This window comes from Notolepis coatsorum (assembly GCF_963971535.1).
Source record: "Notolepis coatsorum genome assembly, chromosome: 10".
Lineage (NCBI taxonomy): Eukaryota > Metazoa > Chordata > Actinopteri > Aulopiformes > Paralepididae > Notolepis > Notolepis coatsorum.
In genome coordinates this window covers 79,119,719-79,139,553 of record NC_140174.1, presented here as the reverse complement: position 1 = coordinate 79,139,553, position 19,835 = coordinate 79,119,719, and the positions used below count along the sequence as shown (strand labels likewise).

Sequence of the window (19,835 nt, the reverse complement as noted above, 5' to 3'; positions counted from 1 at the left end):
TACAGACAGTACTGCTGATACATTTATGACATACCCCTAGAGCAGTGTTTCCCAAACTCTGGGTCGCGGACCCGTTTTTATTGGGTCGCCAATTAAAAAAAAATTAAAAAATTTAAATTAAAAAAATTAAATACAAATAAAAAGTTTATTTTTAATTTTTTTATCTGTAGATGTGTTGATTCAGTTTGGCACCACATACTTATGTGAATCTGGGTTTTCTACTCTAGCATACCTGAAAAACAAATACAGAAACAGATTAAATGCTCAGCATGACCTCAGAATAGCACTTTCAAAAACCAAGCCCAGAATAGATCTGCTGGTTGAAAACTTCAACCAGCCACATACCTCTCATTAGATTTCATTGTGCCATAGATGAAATATTATACCCCTTCTAGCATGTCAGGTCAGTAGAATGTTTAAATAAGTCAGTACAAATTAATCAGAATGTTGCTCAATGTTGGGGTTTAAGGTTGAGGGACGGAGGGAGGGGGTAAGAAATGGAGAGTTGAAAAAGGGGTAAGAAATAGAAAGGAGAGTAGAACATGTTTGTTTTTAAAAGTGTTACAAAATTGTATGTACATATGTTATGAGGTGGTGAGCAACTTAACATTACACTCTGATTATTGAAATACATTTCATATACATTTGAAATTCATGGTTTGTTGTGTTCTTTATCAGTAGTTTATAAATGTTACAAATTTTTTTTATTATCTTTTCCCCCCTTCTTTTTCCGTTTTTTCTCCCATCCCAATGTTAGTTGTCATGCCAATTCCCAATCCCCTTCCTGGTCGTTGCGCACTCTACCCCCTACCGTCGATCCGAGAGGGCGGAGACTATCATATGCTTCCTCCGACACAGCCCACCGCTTCTTTTCACCTGGCAGCGCGGACTCTCACTGGGAGAGTGTAACGTGTGGAAGGTCACACTACCTCTCCTAGATCCTTCCCTTGCTGTGCAGGCGCCCCGACCGAACTGTAGGAGTCGCTGTTTACAACGACCAGGACCCACCCTCGCCGGGTTTCCCATCCGCTAACACTGCCAATTGTGTTAGTATGGACGGTCGGCCAAGCCGGAGGCACCACAGCTGGATTCGATTATAGCGCGGTCCACTGCACTACCCGGCCGCCCTATAAATGTATGTTATGGCAATTCATGATGTATTTTTGTAAGTTTGGGTCCCGGGGAAACACCAAATTTCTCTTTTGGGTCTCGAGCTGAAAAAGTTTGGGAACCCCTGCCCTAGAGGAACAACCCTATTGATTTAGATAATTCCATGACCCTTTCTCTAGCGCCACCATCAGGCCAAACTGATTAGATATCTTGTGATTCTTATTATGTTGCACCCCAGTTCATCCTCCTGTTCACTCCATGGGCATTCAACTGCCTCCAAGTAGTGTGTTGGTGTTGTACTGACTAGTAGAAGCCATTCTGGAAGGATTTCCCTGCACTGAGACATCAGGTGTGAGACGTGGGTACTGGTTTGTTGACATTAGTTTGTCATTCCTGTCATTCCACTTAATTAGTATTTTGCCCCCTAAAGTAAAGGGTTACTGAAACATCTAATTCACTTCTAGGAAATTCTAATCAATGTATCAGCAACTCTCAGAAATGAGTGAATTGTCTATTCTAGACTCTAGAATCAGCAACTCTCAGAAATGAGAGAATAGAGAGAATTGTCTATTCTACATAGACACTGAATGGGGGTCATATTTTCTGAATGTTTGTGTTTAATGCCCAAATAGTAGTGCTATCAGTTCTATAGCTTATCCTCCAGAATTCATTCTGAATATTGGATAGCCTATTGTCTGTTAGGAAACGGGGGAAAAGTAGAACCCAATATGCGGATTGATGGAGGAGCCCCAGAACTGCAGAATGATAGGAGAATGGAGACGGTGGTTGCTCTTCACAAAACGTAGTGTTCTATATTTATTTTTAGAACCAAGAGAGCAAGGGTATATTACAAATACCAAAAGCAAAGGCGCAGCCATGCTGGCACTAGAGAACACGTGAACTGATACACGAAAAACAAAGAAGCACAAAAAACGGAATACTAATAAAACGTACTAAGAATCAATACAAACAGCAGGGCAAGGAAGACGACAGCAGACACGACAGGTACGGGAACACAGAGGTATGACGCCACAAAGGAAGTGAGGACAGAACACACTAATATACACAGACTAATTACAATTGGCAACACCTGGCCAGGCCAATCCAAAACACAGAACAAACTAGACACAAAAGCAATATCACAACAACAACCAAAGCAATATGAAGTGTATCTTCTTAATTCATGTATCTCTTATCTAAGTTCATTGATCGTATAGTGTTCTATTTCACCCTTTCCTCTGCATGGTTTTAGGTATTTTCAGATGTTCGGTTTCAAGTAAGAGGAGACTGACGATATGGTCAAAATCAACGGGCGGCGGTGTTTATTAATAAAACAGCTTTAGGAATTAAAACAGTACATCGTCTCTTTCATTTGGCTGTTGTCGTTTCTCGGTGCTGTTCGCTGTCTTAGGTTGTCCATGGCCAACACCGAGTCCTCTCTTGTGGTTCGCTGGTCTGGTTGTCAAGACAACCTGGTCTCCTCGTCGATCAGGCCGGGAGTGCTTGATTTCGTATCGGCGGAGTCCGCTATGAACCTCGGCTCGGTCATCTGGTCTCAATGGCTCTCTGAGTCATCGGCTCTTCAGTAGCCTGAGTGGCGAGTCGAGTCGCGAGTCTCCCTCTGTCGGTGGAGGTTTTCAGCGCTCCAGTTGCGATTCGATCTCTGTCATCGTCTGTCCCCATGTCTCTGGGTCTTCAGGTCCGTTCTGGTGTGTCAGCGCTTCTCCTGATGCGAAGCGATTTCGTCTGTCATCGGGTCTCAGTCCCTCTGTGTCACTGCTTGGCTCTGCAGGGATCCTTCTCCGTCTCCTCTGAGTGTCACCGGGTGTGTGTGTCGCTCCAGGTCTGTCTGTCTCTCCAGGTCCCCTTTTGGTGTGAGTCCTGTCTCCAGTGAGTCGCCATTCGCCCTTTTTATCAGCGGGGAGAGAGAGAGAGAGAGAGAGGGAGGGGGGGAGACAGAGAGCGAGAGGGAGGGGGGAGACCCTGCCTGCCTGTTCACGTCCACTTATTTTTGGTCACATTCCAGCAGAAACATGTCTGAGGGTGTCCTGTGACCACATGTTACACAATTTCTTCTGCTGACACAACCGTTTTCATAGTCTATGGGGAGACAGACTGGCTCTTGATCCCTAGATAATACAACATGAGCTATTTCCATCTACAAACTCTTTATCATTCTGTAATTGCATTTTAGAATACTAAGATAATTCTTTATTGTCTAGCCAGTGACTCACTGTCTTGTCTTCAGTTGGGTCCACTTTTTACTTTATTTTTGATTGAACTATTTATCTTACTGTTTGTTTTTCCTATTCTAAAGTACGCTGTAATCTAGGTTTTAGCTCTATTTTGATCACTTATTATTTTGTTCAGTATTAACATTAATTTACAAACAATGTCTTTGTATTTGGCTCACTTATGGTCAACTTTTCATGCCTGCCAAACTTCTCTGACCTCTGGGTTAGTCAGCAGCTGCCGTGTTGTAACCTGAAATTCCTTCCTTGTCTCATGAAATAACTTCACATGGTGTTCAAATCACCCTGTCTTTCAAATCAACTTCTCTGTTTTATCATTTGGTACATTTATAGTTGCTTATGTTCATGTTTTCATTTAGAAATATACGACAAATATCACAAACAACAACCAGACGGGAGGAAGGACATTTAAACAAGGGAAGGAAAAGCCCAGGACAACATACATGAAGAAATTAACTCAATTACTGTCATCCAACACAAAATGGTGGTCTGCACCATCTGGCGGTGCCCGCTAGATGGCGCCATGAGACCACTGGAGGGAGGTAGGAAACGACTGTTCATATTGTGCTGTCTGGGACGCGTGTAGTCTTTTACCAACAAACTTGCAGTTCCGCGTTCGGGTTCTGCAATCTGATTGGCCACTGACGTATGCACTCTCTACGCCTCTAACCTCTACCAGCCTGCAGCCTGCTAGCATTATCCAATTCATATCAATCGAAATAACGTATTGTTTTCATCTCTCTATATTAACGTGATTCCATCAACACAACATAAATGTTCAAAACACGACAAGACAGTTTGCATCACTTCCCACGGTTCTCGGCACTTATTCTACCGGTAGTGCGGTAGTTGTTGCCACGGTATTGGGTCTTTGGGTGAATACTTCATTGGCGGGGAAGAAGAACACTGATAGCGGTGTGTGGACCGTCCTGCGAGCCCCAGGCCACCGTCCCGCGAGCCCCAGGCCACCGTCCCGCGAGCCCCAGACCACCGCCCCACGAGCCCCAGGCCACCGTCCGGCAAGCCCCAGGCCACCGTCCCGCGGCCCCAGACCACCGTCCCGCGAGACTTGTTTCCCGTGCGCCTAAAATTCGACCTGGTCTCGCCCCGTGGGGCTCGCGGGGCGGTGGTCTGGGGCTCGCGGGACGGTGGCCTGGTGGCCTGTCTTGTCGTGTTTTGAACATTTATGTTGTGTTGATGGAATCACGTTAATATAGAGAGATGAGAACAATACGTTATTTCGATTGATATGAATTGGATAATGCTAGCAGGCTGCAGGCTGTTAGAGGTTAGAGGCAGAACTAGCGTAACGCACACTGTTTGGGCATAGAGAGAGCAATCAGATTGCAGAACCCGAACGCGGAACTGCAAGTTTGTTGGTAAAAGACTACATGCGTCTGGGACCGTTACAATTGTCAGTCCCCACGGTTTTTCTCTCCAAATCTCTGTATAATCTTCTCAATGAAGATGTAGCCGACATCTGTTTGAGATCACAGATTAGAAGGCATGGCATACTCTTCTCTCTTATTTCCTCTCTTGTTCTCTGGCGTATACACTAGGTTCAGTAATAACAACTTCAGCGCAGGACATCTTTCAACGAATCTAAAAACATGTTAGAGATGACAGAAAACGTTCTTTAGGGGGTTTAGTATAATAACACATTACCACATGGGGGCGATATGCTCCTCCCAACTCCAGCCTGGAGTTTGTTGTGAAGGAAGGGGGAATTTTAAGAAATATATCCTCTCTGGGGAGCTCTCTCAGGAGGAGAGAAAAAGACAGATCGAGAAAGAGAGAGGGAGACGGAGAGAGAGAGAAAGTAGAGAGTGTCAGTCAAGCTCAGAATTGAGAGAGTGAAGAGGAAAAGAGAACAGAAACAAAGCTCTGAAACTCCAACACCTCATCAGCTGTTAAACAACTCTTGCCGTTGCCATGGATACAATATTCCAGAATTTACATTGAGGGGGGGGGGGGGGAACAAAGACACAAGGCAGCTAGGAAAGACGGAGAGAGAGAGAGAGAGAGAGCGAGAGAGAGAGAGAGAGAGAAGAAAGAAAGAAAGAAAGAAAGAAAGAAAGAAAGAAAGAAAGAAAGAAAGAAAGAAAGAAAGAAAGAAAGAAAGAAAGAAAGAAAGAAAGAAAGAAAGAAAGAAAGAAAGAAAGAAAGAAAGAAAGAAAGAAAGAAAGAAAGAAAGAAAGAAAGAGAAGGGGCAGGCAGGCAAGCAATAAACCTTGGCTGAAGTTGGGAAAAGGGAGTGTGTGAGAGAGAGCACGCATGAGAAAGAGAGAGAGAGAGAGAGAGAGAGAGAGAGAGAGAGAGAGAGAGAGAGAGAGAGAGAGAGAGAGAGAGAGAGAGAGAGGGAGAGAGAGAGAGAGGAGAGAGACGAAAGGTGGGAGAGAGGAGGAGGAGGTGCCTCTCTTTCTCTCTCTTGGAGAAGTGAGAGGACAGTCAGGGGAGAAAGAAGAGAGGAACAAGAAGAAGAGAGAGAGAGCTGGAGAGCAGAGAGCAGTATTTGGACATGGGACTGTACGCTGTCCTCTTGATCTGTCTGTCTCAGGCAGAGTTGGGGAGAGTTTGGGCACAAAGGGAGCCAGGTAAGACCTCTCTCTCTCTCTCTCTCTCTCTCTCTCTCTCTCTCTCTCTCTCTCTCTCTCTCTCTCTCTCTCTCTCTCTCTCTCTCTCTCTCTCTCTGCATCACCAACAAAATATATACATAAATCCTGAACCCTGTCATGAGGGTATAATAATAGATAAGTACTTCACCATCTTGCACAAAACATGCAATGTAAAGCGGAATGTGCGGTCAGGTATACTGTGGTCCAACACAGAACCTATCCTCTCTTCTGCTCCTGTTCCACTCTTGCCACCAGGTAGTAATATGCTGAAAATAGTATTTTTTTCATGCATTTTTGTGTGCGTGTGCTTGGATGTGTGTGTGCAGCAGCATATGCCTATCTTGTGTCTTCTGTGCCCGTGTGTGCGTGCTTGGATGTGCGTGTGTGTGTGTGTGTGTGTGTGTGTGCCTGTGCATGTGTGTGCGTGCATCTGAACAACGGCAACAATGGCTAACAGGTCCTCTGACATGTGTCTGTGTGAGTCAGAGGAAGCGCATGAAAGGCTGTGTGTAGGAGTGGATTTTTTTTATGTAATAAAAAAATATATAACGTTCATAATATCCATGAGCCTGTTATCATCAGCCAGGGGACCCTGATGGAAACAAGACAAATGTCTTTCTCAGGTCTGCATCCCCTTAACAATTGTGTGTATTGAGCCGTACTGTATTGTACCCATTCTGCAATCTGTTAAATAAAGTTTTCATTCATTCATTCATTCATTCATTCATTCATTCATTCATTCATTCATTCATTCATTCATGTAAGAGGAATAAGGTCATTCCACATGTTGCTGGTCTCGTGAGCATGCCTTCTTCAGACAGCTGATAACTCTGATGACGTTCTACTGAGTTCTACTTCTTATCAAGTAGTGCAAACGAAAAAAATTATGAAAAAAGTCGCTGCAACTCATTGTTACCCATGGTGTGTGTTGGAGTGCGTGTATGTGTTTGAGGGCGTGCATGTTAGTTAGTGTGTGTGTATGTATAGTACATATGCCTGGGGATGAAACACACACACACACACACACACACACACACACACACACACACACACACACACACACACACACACACACACACACACACACACACACACACACACACACACACAGTGAGTCTTCTTATGTGTATTAGCCTCTGCCAGTGTGTGTGTATTTCTGTACTCCTTGTATTAGCCTCTGCCAGTGTGTGTGTGTGTGTGTGTGTGTGTGTGTGTGTGTGTGTGTGTACTCCTTGTATTAGCCTCTGCTAGTGTGTGTGTGTGTGTGTGTGTGTGTGTGTGTGTGTGTGTGTGTGTGTGTGTGTGTGTGTGTGTGTGTGTGTGTGTGTGTGTGTGTGTGTGTGTGTGTGTGTGTGTGTGTGTGTGTGTGTGTGTGTGTGTGTGTATTCCTGTACTCCTTGGAGATGTATTATATTTAGCTGGCCCCCGTTCTGCTGCTCCTCCTCTGACAATCAGCACTGCTCTAGTTTCCGCGGCCTCCTCTCCTGTGGTCCCCGCTCCTCTGATCAGGGGCCCGGTTCTGCAGAGGACAAACCCAGCAGCACATATATACCAGCTGCAGGGCCAGAGGACCCCATGTGTCATGTCAGGGACTTTATATGTCCCCATGTCCTACAGAATACCCTTCATAGCACTGGTTCTAAAACGTGTTCATGTCAAGGACCCCCAGATTGACACATCATAGATCAGGGACCCCGTGGATATGAGAGAGTGAGACCTATGATCCCCAGACCCCACTTTGAGAACCACTGCCTTATATGGTCCCTGTCCCTCTGCATGCTATACAGTACTGAATTCTGCCATCTGGACACATGCAATTTGAATGATAATGCATTTGAATATATAATATAGAATATCAGGCCTATAAATTACCTTATAGTCATAGTCATACATCTATGGATAGGGCCAAATCTCCTCTTTCAAATGGCAGTGTTACATCTGGATTTAGTCATTTCCTCACGTGACTACTCAACTCTTCCCGATGCAATGCATAGAGAATTCACATTATTCAGAGAAACTCTGAACATTTTAAAAACATCGGTAAACAAACGTAGTGCTGAAAATATACACTTTGACTGCTGTTTTGATAGGGTTATGGTCTTTACTCTTGGCTACATTTGAAAAAGAAACACAACATTACAACAGGGTTGTTTGTAATTGGGGGACCCTAGGGCTTAACAGGACAGTATTCCTCACTCGTACAAAGTAAAGTAGGATCCCCATCTTCCTAAAGCTAACATGAACTTTAAAGAGCACATTATTATCAGTTTAATATAGTCATTTCCATGGTCTATTTACATACATTTGCACGTTTTTATGGTCAAAATTATGCACCTAGTTACAGCTGTACAGGTTGTAATTCAGTGGTCAGGCCTCAAACATTCACTTTTGGCTCCCGTCTCTTTAAATGAGATATATAGCTATTTCTCCCCACACTCCTAGCAGAGCTGTCTCTACGCCTGTACGTCACAGCCTGCTAAACACCTCTGTCTCTACGCCTGTACGTCACAGCCTGCTAAACACCTCTGTCTCTACGCCTGTACGTCACAGCCTGCTAAACACCTCTGTCTCTACGCCTGTACGTCACAGCCTGCTAAACACCTCTGTCTCTACGCCTGTACGTCACAGCCTGCTAAACACCTCTGTCTCTACGCCTGTACGTCACAGCCTGCTAAACACCTCTGTCTCTACGCCTGTATGTCACAGCCTGCTAAACACCTCTGTCTCTACGCCTGTACATCACAGCCTGCTAAACACCTGTCTCTATGCCTGTACATCACAGCCTGCTAAACACCTCTGTCTCTACGCCTGTACATCACAGCCTGCTAAACACCTGTCTCTATGCCTGTACATCACAGCCTGATAAATATCTCTGTCTCTACGCCTGTACATCACAGCCTGCTAAACACCTGTCTCTACGCCTGTACATCACAGCCTGCTAAACACCTGTCTCTACGCCTGTACATCACAGCCTTCTAAACACCTGTCTCTACGCCTGTACATCACAGCCTGCTAAACACCTGTCTCTACGCCTGTACATCACAGCCTGCTAAACACCTGTCTCTACGCCTGTACGTCACAGCCTGCTAAACACATGTCTACAATATAACAATAATAAATATTAATAACTATATATATATAGTATAAAATGAACATAGGCATAAAATCAGCACACAGATTGACAGAATAAAAAACAATGCATAAATTGCAGACATAAGAATAGGTATAAAAGACAATAAAAGTAGTGCAATGTAAACGTGCAGACTTAATAATGGCATAAAATAATTACAAAAGTACAATGCCGCTCGAAGGCATGTGAACCCCCCCGGAACAGTCAGTCCCCCAAAACACCCCACATATCAATCCCTACCACATCCCCATTGTATCAGATTTCAGTGTGAACTGGTCACGCTCCTGAACTGACCTGCATGCGGAAATTAACAATAACGAAGATGGATGTAAACATGGAGGACACTGAGGTCACAGTTTATGGTTTAATTTACAAGTTGCAGTGGAGGTCAACTAATTTGTGAGCAGATGATAATGGGGGTGAGGAGGAGGTGAAAGAGCAATTTCTTCTTTCAAAATGCCTTCAAACACAGACCGGTTCTGTATCACACTAGCTCACGCTCAGCGTTTCATGCATATATCTCGCTTCAGCATATATACACTGAATAATTTCACAAATGTACCTTTAAATGCCAGCATTCATCTGGCCACACCCCCATCCGCTTACCTATATAAGCAGGGATGGTGCCACACACTCATGTCCTTCTCAAATTTCATCACAAGCAACGTGTTGCTCATATGCCCACTTGACGTGGAGAAAAATATTGACTGGAAAAGCAATGTTTACAAGGAAAGGAAGAACAAGGAGATACGTTGACATCATGTCTTTATTTTCTCTCTCACTATTTTCGAGAAAATACGGCGATGTTGTCTTCGTCACTGGAGTGTCTGGAAGATGGTGATCATTCTAAAACCCTCCACCGGTTTTCGTATTGGGAGCACGCCGCTGCATGCTTCTCAACTGCAGTTCCTTGCTGTGTTGGTTGGGGTGAAACCTTTCAGGCCACAGCTCAAGTCAAGTCAAGAGTTTTAATTGTCACGGCATACAGGTATACAATGAAATGCGGGTGGTCTTGCCCGCAACGATGTGCAATACAGTGGTACAACATATAATAGAATAAAAAAAATGAAAAAACAACATTGTGCAGTAACAGGTAACAGGTAACATGGAGTGACATCTCGGTATCTGTACATAGTTATTTACAGAGCATATGGGACATGCTAGTTAGCTTTGGTAGTGCAATACACTGTTCCTGTTATTCTAATTTAAAGTGTCCTTTCCTTTGGCCATAAGTGTGCGTGTGTGCGACATGAGTGTGTGCCCGCTCATGTTAAAGTGTTAAGTGGCTGCTCGTGTGTGAGCGTGCACAGCGTGCGTGTCGTGTGTGTGTTCATGTGTGCTTGTGTGTGGATAGTTCAATGTTCTGAGCACTCAATGTTCATTGTTCATGGCTCTGATGGCCTGGGGGAAGAAGCTGAGCCTAAGCCGCTCTGTCCTAGTAGCTGGGGTTCGCAGGCGTCTGCCTGACCTCAGCAGCTGAAACAGGCTGTTATGGGGTGGTGAGGGTCTTTCATTATCCTGCAGGCTCTGGATTTGCACCTCTTGTTGTATAGAACCTGCAGGGGGGGGTAATGCAATACCCGTGGTACGCTCGGCTGAGCGCACCACTCTCTGTAGGGCCTTCTTGTCCTGTGCCGTGCTGTTTCCATACCAGGCAGTGATGTTTCCGGTCAGGATGCTCTCTACAGCTCCTGAGTAGAAGGACTGGAGTATCTTCCCCCATTACTCTGAACTTCCTTAACTGTCTCAGGTGGTAGAGGCGCTGTTTCGCCTTCTTTACTACTGTGTCTATGTGTGTTGACCATGTCAGGTCCTCTGAGATGTGGACCCCCAGGTACTTAAAGCTGCTCACCCTGTCCACGGTAGCCCCGTTAATCATCAGTGGTGTGTGCGTCTCCTGCTGTCCTCTCCTATAATCCACGATCAGCTCCTTGGTTTTACCAATGTTCAGGAGCAGGCTGTTGTCCTGGCACCAGCGTTCCAGTACCTCAACCTCCTCCCGGTAGGCCTTCTCGTCGTTGTCCGAGATCAGCCCCACCACCACTGTGTCGTCTGCGAACTTCACTATGGAGTTGGAGCTGAACTTGGCCACACAATCATGTGTGTAGAGTGAGTACAGCAGGGGGCTCAGAACACAGCCCTGGGGGGACCCGATGCTCAGGGTGATGGTGTTGGAGGTCTGACCCCCCACCCTGACCGCCTGGGGTCTTTCGCTCAGAAAGTCCAGTACCCAGGCGCTCAGGGCGGAGCTCAGACCTAGCTCGATCAGCTTGTCCACCAGTCTGGTGGGGACTATGGTGTTGAACGCTGAGCTGTAGTCAATGAACAACAGTCTCACATAGCCCCCCTTCTGACGGTCAAGGTGCGAGAGGGTGCTGTGCAGTACCTGGGAGACCGCGTCGTCGGTGGACCTGTTTGTCCTCTATGCAAATTGCATAGGGTCCATATCACTGGGGAGAGAGGCACAAATGTGGTCCTTGACCAGCCTCTCGAAACATTTCATGACCACAGAGGTGAGTGCCACCGGTCTGTAGTCATTTGGACATGTTGGGGAGGGTTTCTTCGGTACAGGGATGATGGTAGACATCTTGAAGCAGGCAGGGACCACTGACTCCGCCAGGGATTGATTAAATATGGCGGTGAACACTAGGGCCAGCTGGTTGGCACAGGACTTGAGTATGCGTCCTGTTATGCCATCTGGGCCAGCAGCCTTCCTGGTGTTCACCTGCATAAATGCTGAACTGTAGGATGCGCCGCTGTTGTGAGAAGCGGTGGGTTTCAGGTTGGGTGAGTACTGTTGCTGGCAGGCTTCACTTGTCTGTTAGTGCTATGGGGGCTAATTGACAATGTTTATGAAAACCGGCCCCAGGCTAGGGTCCTTTGTTCAGCCTCCTAGGCGACAGAAGACCTTGGTCTGAAGACCATTATAGTTTTAACTAGTGGGCCGCGACCATTAACACTGGTGATCCCTGTGTTTTCTGGACGAGTGGGTATCTCTCTGTCACCGTGTAGCCCCTTCTTTCATATCCAAATGAGAGTATTCCTTCACGAGGAGATATGTGCATAGATGTTCGATAGCGGAAGATCTATGTTCAAGTCAGCTACACAGGCCAGTTTGGTATTGTGCTGGCTCTGTCGGGTGTTGGTAAAATCACCGTTGTAAAGCTGTGTTGACATCTTGTTTCTCTTTTCTCTTAAAAAGTGAGGAGGGTTTCAGAACGGCGGCCTGTCTGGGTGAGTGTTATATCATTGTGTACAAGTTCAGGTGATAGCTGCTTAGCTTACGGTTAGCCAGTCAGCTGTTAGCTGCGGCGTTAGCCTGCTGGGATCACTGCGTGGCCTACAGAGGTTGGGCCTACCGTTAGCCAGTCAGCTGTTAGCTGCGGCGCTAGCCTGTTGTGATCACTAGGAAACGTTAGCTTGCTGCTATCGGCCAAGGCCAGCGCGGGGTAGCTCCGGCTACTCGCGCGCCGCCGCGAGCTCCCCTCTGGTCGCGTGCGCCGTTCGCTCTGCGTCTCGCGAGCAGGGGCAGTAGCGACCGACGGTTGGAGCGGCCGTTAGCTTAATGCTACTCTGTTGAACGTGCTTTGATTATAACATGTTTTACACTCTTGACTACGACGTCATCTTTGACAGGGGATGTTCGTCGACCCTGCCCTGAGCCAGGACGGCAAGGATTGCGTCAACAAGGGGACCGTAGCGACGGGTGGAGCGGCGACGCTGCCCAGATCGAACAACACAGGATGGCTGTGTTTTCTACGGTGTCTTGAGACTGCACTTCGCTGATCTACGCTCCGGGTAGGACAAAGGTTTGGCCAGACCTTATACGCGTCTTCTGGCTTTACCTTCTACATGTTTTGTAAATAACGCTGTTTTCCAAAAACGTATGTTGCTGCAATACATTTGGCATACGACGCGAGTTTTGTGTGAACTGTCTTGTCACTGGTAATTAGCTTCTCCGGGCAAATCGGGTTGTTGTTACAGATGTGAAAATGGGGGGGAGTTTCCTGGTCCCACGGCCTGGAATATTGGGCGTGTGCACCGCAGAAATTCCCCCGCCATAGAGTACGTCACCGTGCGCGTCTCTGTTGGTAGGACTTCCGTGTGCTGTTCAGGTCCATGTGATGGATCTGTTTCGGGGGGGTGGTCAGGGCTCCTCCTCACCAAGCGCCTATTCGGGCCTTCTGTGAGTTCGGACTCCTCCTTCCATGTGAGGGAGCCTCCATCAGAGTACAGAGCCTTCCTCCTCAGATTGTCAAAGTGAGTGGACCCTCTAGAAGGTGTCCTATTCTATTGTGTATGTATTCGATTCAATTCGATTATTGAGTGTGTATGGGTTCAGTGCCTCTTCCCCGGAGATCCCTAAAAACCAATTTTTTACATGGCTCAAGGTGCAATATATTCTTTGCAATCTGTACAGCTCGCATGGGAAGTCTCTCTGGGGATTCCCGTCTCCTTCCTATGGGAGGGTGGTGGGATGTAAAAATGTGACATTTTTTTACCCCCGGCTGTGTAGACTGGGATACATACTGTTGGTGCTTCCTTCTTTTCTATTAAAAGAGTTGGAGTTAGGAAGTGTCACACCCCTCTTGTCGTACCCCTGGGCGCCTTGGGGATTCAATGACAGGTCTAAATAGCCTGTTCATTGATGTGGGTGTGTCCCGACGCACGCATAGTGCTAGCTCGCTGTAAACAGGCGACTGACTGGCACGCCTTGGTTGCTTGAGGTTAAAACGGCGTTTTTATAAAGCAACTGGGATGGAGGTTTTTCTTCTTCCGACGACCACATCCCACGACCTGGGTTGGTTATCGACGGATTCTCGTTCATGTCTGGGGGATGATGACGGAATGGATCTGAACATATGTAGAGGGGTCTCACGCCCTGGGGGTGGGCCACCAGGCGCGCTTCGCCCGAACGTCTGGGTGGCGCCTTCTTTTCATGTTAAGATCGACACGCATATCTGCCCTTTCTCCTGGAGTAGGCATGTCGGCGTGGTTAGGGCACGGGACTGGTTCTGGTCACGCTGGTCCGGATCAGTTGAACCCGTTGTCCGCCGGGGATGCAGATCTGCTGTTCTGGTACCCTGAGGGACTTGGGCTTTTTTCAGGGGGAAAAATGCCAGGTTGGTCCGGGTGTCACAGGGTTAAGCACTATGGAGACCCTGGTTGGGTACGTTTTTTACTCAGCACTATCTTAATGGCTTACGGCCATGCCAACCTGTACACGCTCGATCTCGTCAGATCTCGGCCGCTACACAGGTTGGTCCTGGTTAGTACTTGGTTGGGAGACCGCCTGGGAATACCAAGTACGGTGTGCTTAGGGGCGGGTTCTCCATTCTTTTTCGCTCCTCTCTCACGCAGGGCGAAGAGGGGCCTGTTGGGATGGTCTTTGACCTCCTCTGGTGACCCTGTGCATCTCGTATCACCAGGCCCGGTCCGAAGTAATGTTTCGTCAACCCGTAGGCCTGGGTTAACCCTTTTTTGAAAACTGAAACACTTGTACTGCGGTATAGCCGGTGTATACCCGCAGGTGTGTTTTGGAGTTTTTTCTTGAGGGGTTATAGGAACAACCACCGCATTGGGTAACACCAAGGTGGTTGATTCCCTGGTGTGTTGGAGCAGTGTCAACTCCCGGGTTCACCGTTTGAGGGTGCCCCTGCACGTTCATGACAACTGCCGATCGTGTCAGCCTTCTCTGCCTCAACCCCTCTGGGTGGGTTTTTTTAAATGGAGGCTTGGTCATGCAACACCGCCAGCTTACGCTCCTTCCGCCGGGGCGGCTGTGTTCAGCTGTCCCCTCTGGCGCCTGTCTCGTCCGCAGTCTCCAGGCTAGGGTTAATAGCCTGTTGCCTGGTTTTTCCCCGGTGCGCTGCCTGCTTCCGTTGGTTAACCTTTTTTGTGTGCTTACGGCCATGCTGACTGCCTGTTCTGCAGGGTCAGTGTGCCAGGCGGTGTACTATTGGGGGGACAGGGCCCGCTCGGCTGAGGGGCCTTTGTCCGAATACGCTGGCGATGTGGGGGGCGGGGTCACTAAGTGCCCACCTGGTGGGGTCTTGATGCTGGCATCATGGACTTCTCCGGGCCCCCGTTCCAGGGGGTCCAGTCCCTTTGGTGGGTCTGGGTCTTCCTTCGCGCTCCGCTGCTACGGCCTTGCCACGGGGTTGGGTTTACCCTTGACCCTGTGATTATGGGGGCAGTAACGATGTTTTTCCCTCCGTTCGTTCCCGGGTGGCATGCGGGTTGTGCGTGTGTGTAGTCGTGGGGTCAAGCCACGGTCTGCTCACCCTGTGCGTTGAGTTGCTTGAGTGCCTCTTCGCACGGTCGGGTCCGTCGCCCTCCAGTGAAGCCCCCAATAGGTGGGGTGCCCTCCATTAGGGGGGGTCGGGGGGGCTCGGTCCTCCCTGATCTGATGGTTGTGGGGGGCCTCAGCAGGGTACATTTGTCGAGCTTCTAGCTCCCGCTCAGCTCCTATTATGCATGAAACGCTGAGCGTGAGCTAGTGTGATACAGAACGTTAGGTTATGACTATAACCAAGTTCTGTTAACACTTAGTGAACGCTCAGCGTCTAGACACCGCTGCGGCCCTTGATTTTTCATTGTGGTGAAATTTGTTGGGAAGGAGATGATGGTGTGGCACCATCCCTGCTTATATAGGTAAGCGGATGGGGGTGTGGCCAGATGAATGCTGGCATTTAAAGGTACATTTGTGAAATTATTCAGTGTATATATGCTGAAGCGAGATATATGCATGAAACGCTGAGCGTTCACTAAGTGTTAACAGAACTTGGTTATAGTCATAACCTAACGTTATTATACTGTCCCCTCTGGTTTGGCTTGTATAAAAGTATCATCCCAAATACCTATAAGGTAAACACCTCACTGTCCCTCCACTGACCACCTTCATCACAGCTGACCTCCATGTTTATATTCACCAAGTGACTCCTGCTAGTGCAGAATTGTGATGAATGTCATTGTCAATATAGAGTGTTGAATTGTTCAGACTGAGGTTGCATTGCAAAAAAGCAGACCTGTATCGGATTTAGGACCACATATTATGAAAGTGGCCCAAATCTGAATTGAAAAGATCAGATTCGATGTGATCAGATTCGGGCCACTGCTGCCTGCAGTGTGAACATAGCCATAGTGATGTAGTTATTAAAGGAAGAGAAGGCTGGACTACAAACAAGGCATTTCAAGCAGTTCAAGGAACAGAGAAACTGTTGGAGCTCAACGTCCTTTGGAGTGGACTTTGGATTTTGTAACTCTGCAGATGTTCTACAATAACACACTAAAGGACTTGTATATCGTGCCTCATCGTAAAGGTGTGCAGTGATGGCGCCGACATTGTGGAATAAGCTCCCTCTCAACATCAAGTCTGCCAACACCGTACAGACATTCAAGGCCTTGCTTAAAACCCACCTTTTCGCTCTGAATGATCACTGAGTTACTTTGCTGTTGTGTTGTGTGTCTGAGGTGTACTTATGCTCTCTGTCTGTCCGTCTTCCTGGTTCCCTGTCTCTATTGTCCTGTCCATTTATTCATATTCTTTCTTTTCCCCGGGCTGCGCCCCGGACGGATGTAAAAATTGGCTGGGGGGCGCATTATAAATGAAAATATCATATCATATCATATCATCAAAGGTATCAAATGGAGTTTCACCACTAGTTGCTGAAATTGGAGCTATATTACACAGTTGGAGGAAGGGGGGTACCCGAAAATGCTGTATCATGTGTTCTTCCAGCACAAGGACGCACACGCACGCCACGAGCACGGGAGCGTGTGAACATGCCCTTGTGCTTCAATATGATTGGTCTATACAATCTTCCTCTAAATCTAACAAGCTGTCAATCAAAGGAGGTTGGACTCATTACAACTTCACCCAAAATATGAGGTAGGAAATGTATTCAGCTTGTAGACTATAGAACAACAACAGAAAACTCTGTATATTCTGGTAGAAAGGGGAATATAAACAAAAGCAAAGAAAACGTGCGTTTGTTACCTATAAAAAAACGTTGCAAAGTGCATTATTATTACTTTTTAATAATTATAATTAAATTAAATGTAATGTAAAAAAAATATATGATTGCAAACTTTTAAGCTTGCTAGCTAATTGGTGAAAGCTTAGTTTCTCAAACAAGATCTGACATTTGGAGTAATGTATTATTTATATTATATTCTAATGCAAGCAGTCTATGTGTTTCAGGCCATATGGTGGCACAGTGGTTAGCAAGAAGCAAGAAGGTCCTGGGTTCAAACCCCAGCAGGCCTTTCTGTGTGGAGTTTGCATGTTCTCCCCGTATGTGCGTGGGTTTCCTCCGGGTACTTCAGCAGAAAAAAGACATGCATGCCAGGTATATCCTGCTATTGCCCTTGACCAAGGTCCTGGCATTACAACTGGACTTGGTCCCTGGGTGCTGCACTGTGTGCACTGCCCGCTGCTCCTCATAAGTTAATATAACTTACTAACTTCCTCAGGCAATATATACATTACAATTTTGACTATTAAAGTGAGATCATGCGCCAGGCTTTCATTTCCAAGAGAGGTTCCCATCTCCTACAGACCCAAGAGAGGGTCCCCATCTCCTACACACCCACTGAGAGGTTCCCCATCTCCTACACACCCAAGAGAGGGTCCCCATCTCCTACACACCCAAGAGAGGGTCCCCATCTCCTACACACCCACTGAGAGGGTCCCCATCTCCTACACACCCACTGCGAGGGTCCCCATCTCCTACACACCCACTGAGAGGGTCCCCATCTCCTACACACCCACTGAGAGGGTCCCCATCTCCTACACACCCAAGAGAGGGTCCCCATCTCCTACACACCCACTGAGAGGGTCCCCATCTCCTACACACCCAAGAGAGGGTCCCCATCTCCTACACACCCAAGAGAGGGTCCCCATCTCCTACACACCCACTGAGAGGGTCCCCATCTCCTACACACCCAAGCGAGGGTCCCCATCTCCTACACACCCAAGAGAGGGTCCCCATCTCCTACACACCCACTGAGAGGGTCCCCATCTCCTACACACCCACTGAGAGGGTCCCCATCTCCTACACACCCACTGAGAGGGTCCCCATCTCCTACACACCCAAGAGAGGGTCCCCATCTCCTACACACCCACTGAGAGGGTCCCCATCTCCTACACACCCAAGAGAGGGTCCCCATCTCCTACACACCCACTGAGAGGGTCCCCATCTCCTACACACCCACTGAGAGGGTCCCCATCTCCTACATACCCAAGAGAGGGTCCCCACCTCCTACACACCCACTGAGAGGGTCCCCATCTCCTACACACCCAAGAGAGGGTTCCTTTCTCCTACACACCCAAGAGAGGGTCCCCATCTCCTACACACCCACTGAGAGGGTGCCCATCTTCTTCACACCCAAGAGAGGGTCCTCATCTCCTACACACCCAAGAGAGGGTCCCCATCTCCTACACACCCAAGAGAGGGTTCCCACCTCCTACACCCCCTTTGAGAAAACTAGAGAGGGTTCATCTCTTACACACCCATTGTAACGTTTGGGGTTTTGCTCTCCTCAGGGAGCAAAACCCTAGTGTTACCTGGTGGTAATTGACCTGTCTATCTGCCCTGATGGCATTCATTGGCACCTGGTGTGTCTAGTTAGGTTGGCTTCATATGCTCTTCCTTGTTACAGTCGATCACTGAACCTACCCGTGAGTACACCGTTGTGAGTAACACTTATCGCTCCTGCCATGGAGAATAAGTTAGTTCGCCATTTATAGTATCTGCCGTGCCTTACATTATCAATTGTATAACCTTTTTGTGTGCTTATGTAGCACCATCGCCCGACGTGTTTCATCTTGTGATATATTTTGGAGACAGCATTTTCTCCCCTTTGCTTTCCCCATTTTGCTATATAGTTCAGTTTATGTGTTTGTTCAATAACGTGTTTTGGAGACTTGATTTCTCCCCTTATTTTCCCTCTTTTGGAGACAAAGGGTTCTCTCATTTTGTTTGAGAATCAACACCTGCCTCTTGTCTATCCTTCATTCATTAATTTCCTACACACTCATTGAGAAAACGACTACAGTTGCATTGGCAATTGCGATTTCTCCCCCACTCACATGTCTCAAATGTGTTTTTCCTACGCAGGGGGGCAATCACACCCCCATGGGTGCCCATGTTGACAGAGGCCCCATCTGCACCGAAAGACACACATTTTCACATCCACTGTCCCTCATCCTCTGGGCAAACTGCTTCAAATGTGACCTTGGTGGCATTCAAGACTTCCTGAAGGAAATCATAAAATCCACAATGTTCCAAATTGACACTCAATTCGCTATATTACAAATACTATTTTATAACTAGGGATTTAGTAATCCCTACAAGCGTTTAGCTACATCAAAAGTCGGTTTCACTGTGATGAGTGGCAGCTAGTGGGTGGGGCCTGGTCTGGTCAGTGTGGGGTCTGGTCTGGTCAGAGTGGGGTCTGGTCTGGTCAGAGTGGGTGGGGCCTGGTCAGAGTGGGGTCTGGTCTGGTCAGAGTGGGTGGGGCCTGGTCAGAGTGGGGCCTGGTCTGGTCAGAGTGTGGTCTGGTCTGGTCAGAGTGGGGTCTGGTCTGGTCAGAGTGTGGTCTGTTCTGGTCAGAGTGGGGTCTGGTCTGGTCTGGTCAGAGTGTGGTCTGTTCTGGTCAGAGTGGGGTCTGGTCAGAGTCTGGTCTGGTCAGAGTGGGGTCTGGTCTGGTCTGGTCAGAGTGTGG

At 47.6% G+C, this 19,835-nt stretch overlaps 1 protein-coding gene across 1 annotated transcript in view; it reads left to right on the top strand.

The window, feature by feature from the left end:
- The first annotated feature begins 5,724 nt into the window (after positions 1 to 5,724).
- The window catches only part of plxdc1 (plexin domain containing 1), a 196,237-nt gene continuing 182,126 nt past the window's right edge, over positions 5,725 to 19,835 (top strand). The window contains exon 1 of the mRNA XM_084323960.1: positions 5,725 to 5,956. Coding sequence (XP_084180086.1) covers positions 5,881 to 5,956 — 76 coding nt within the window. The 5' untranslated portion in view covers positions 5,725 to 5,880. The remainder of the gene's footprint in view (positions 5,957 to 19,835) is intronic.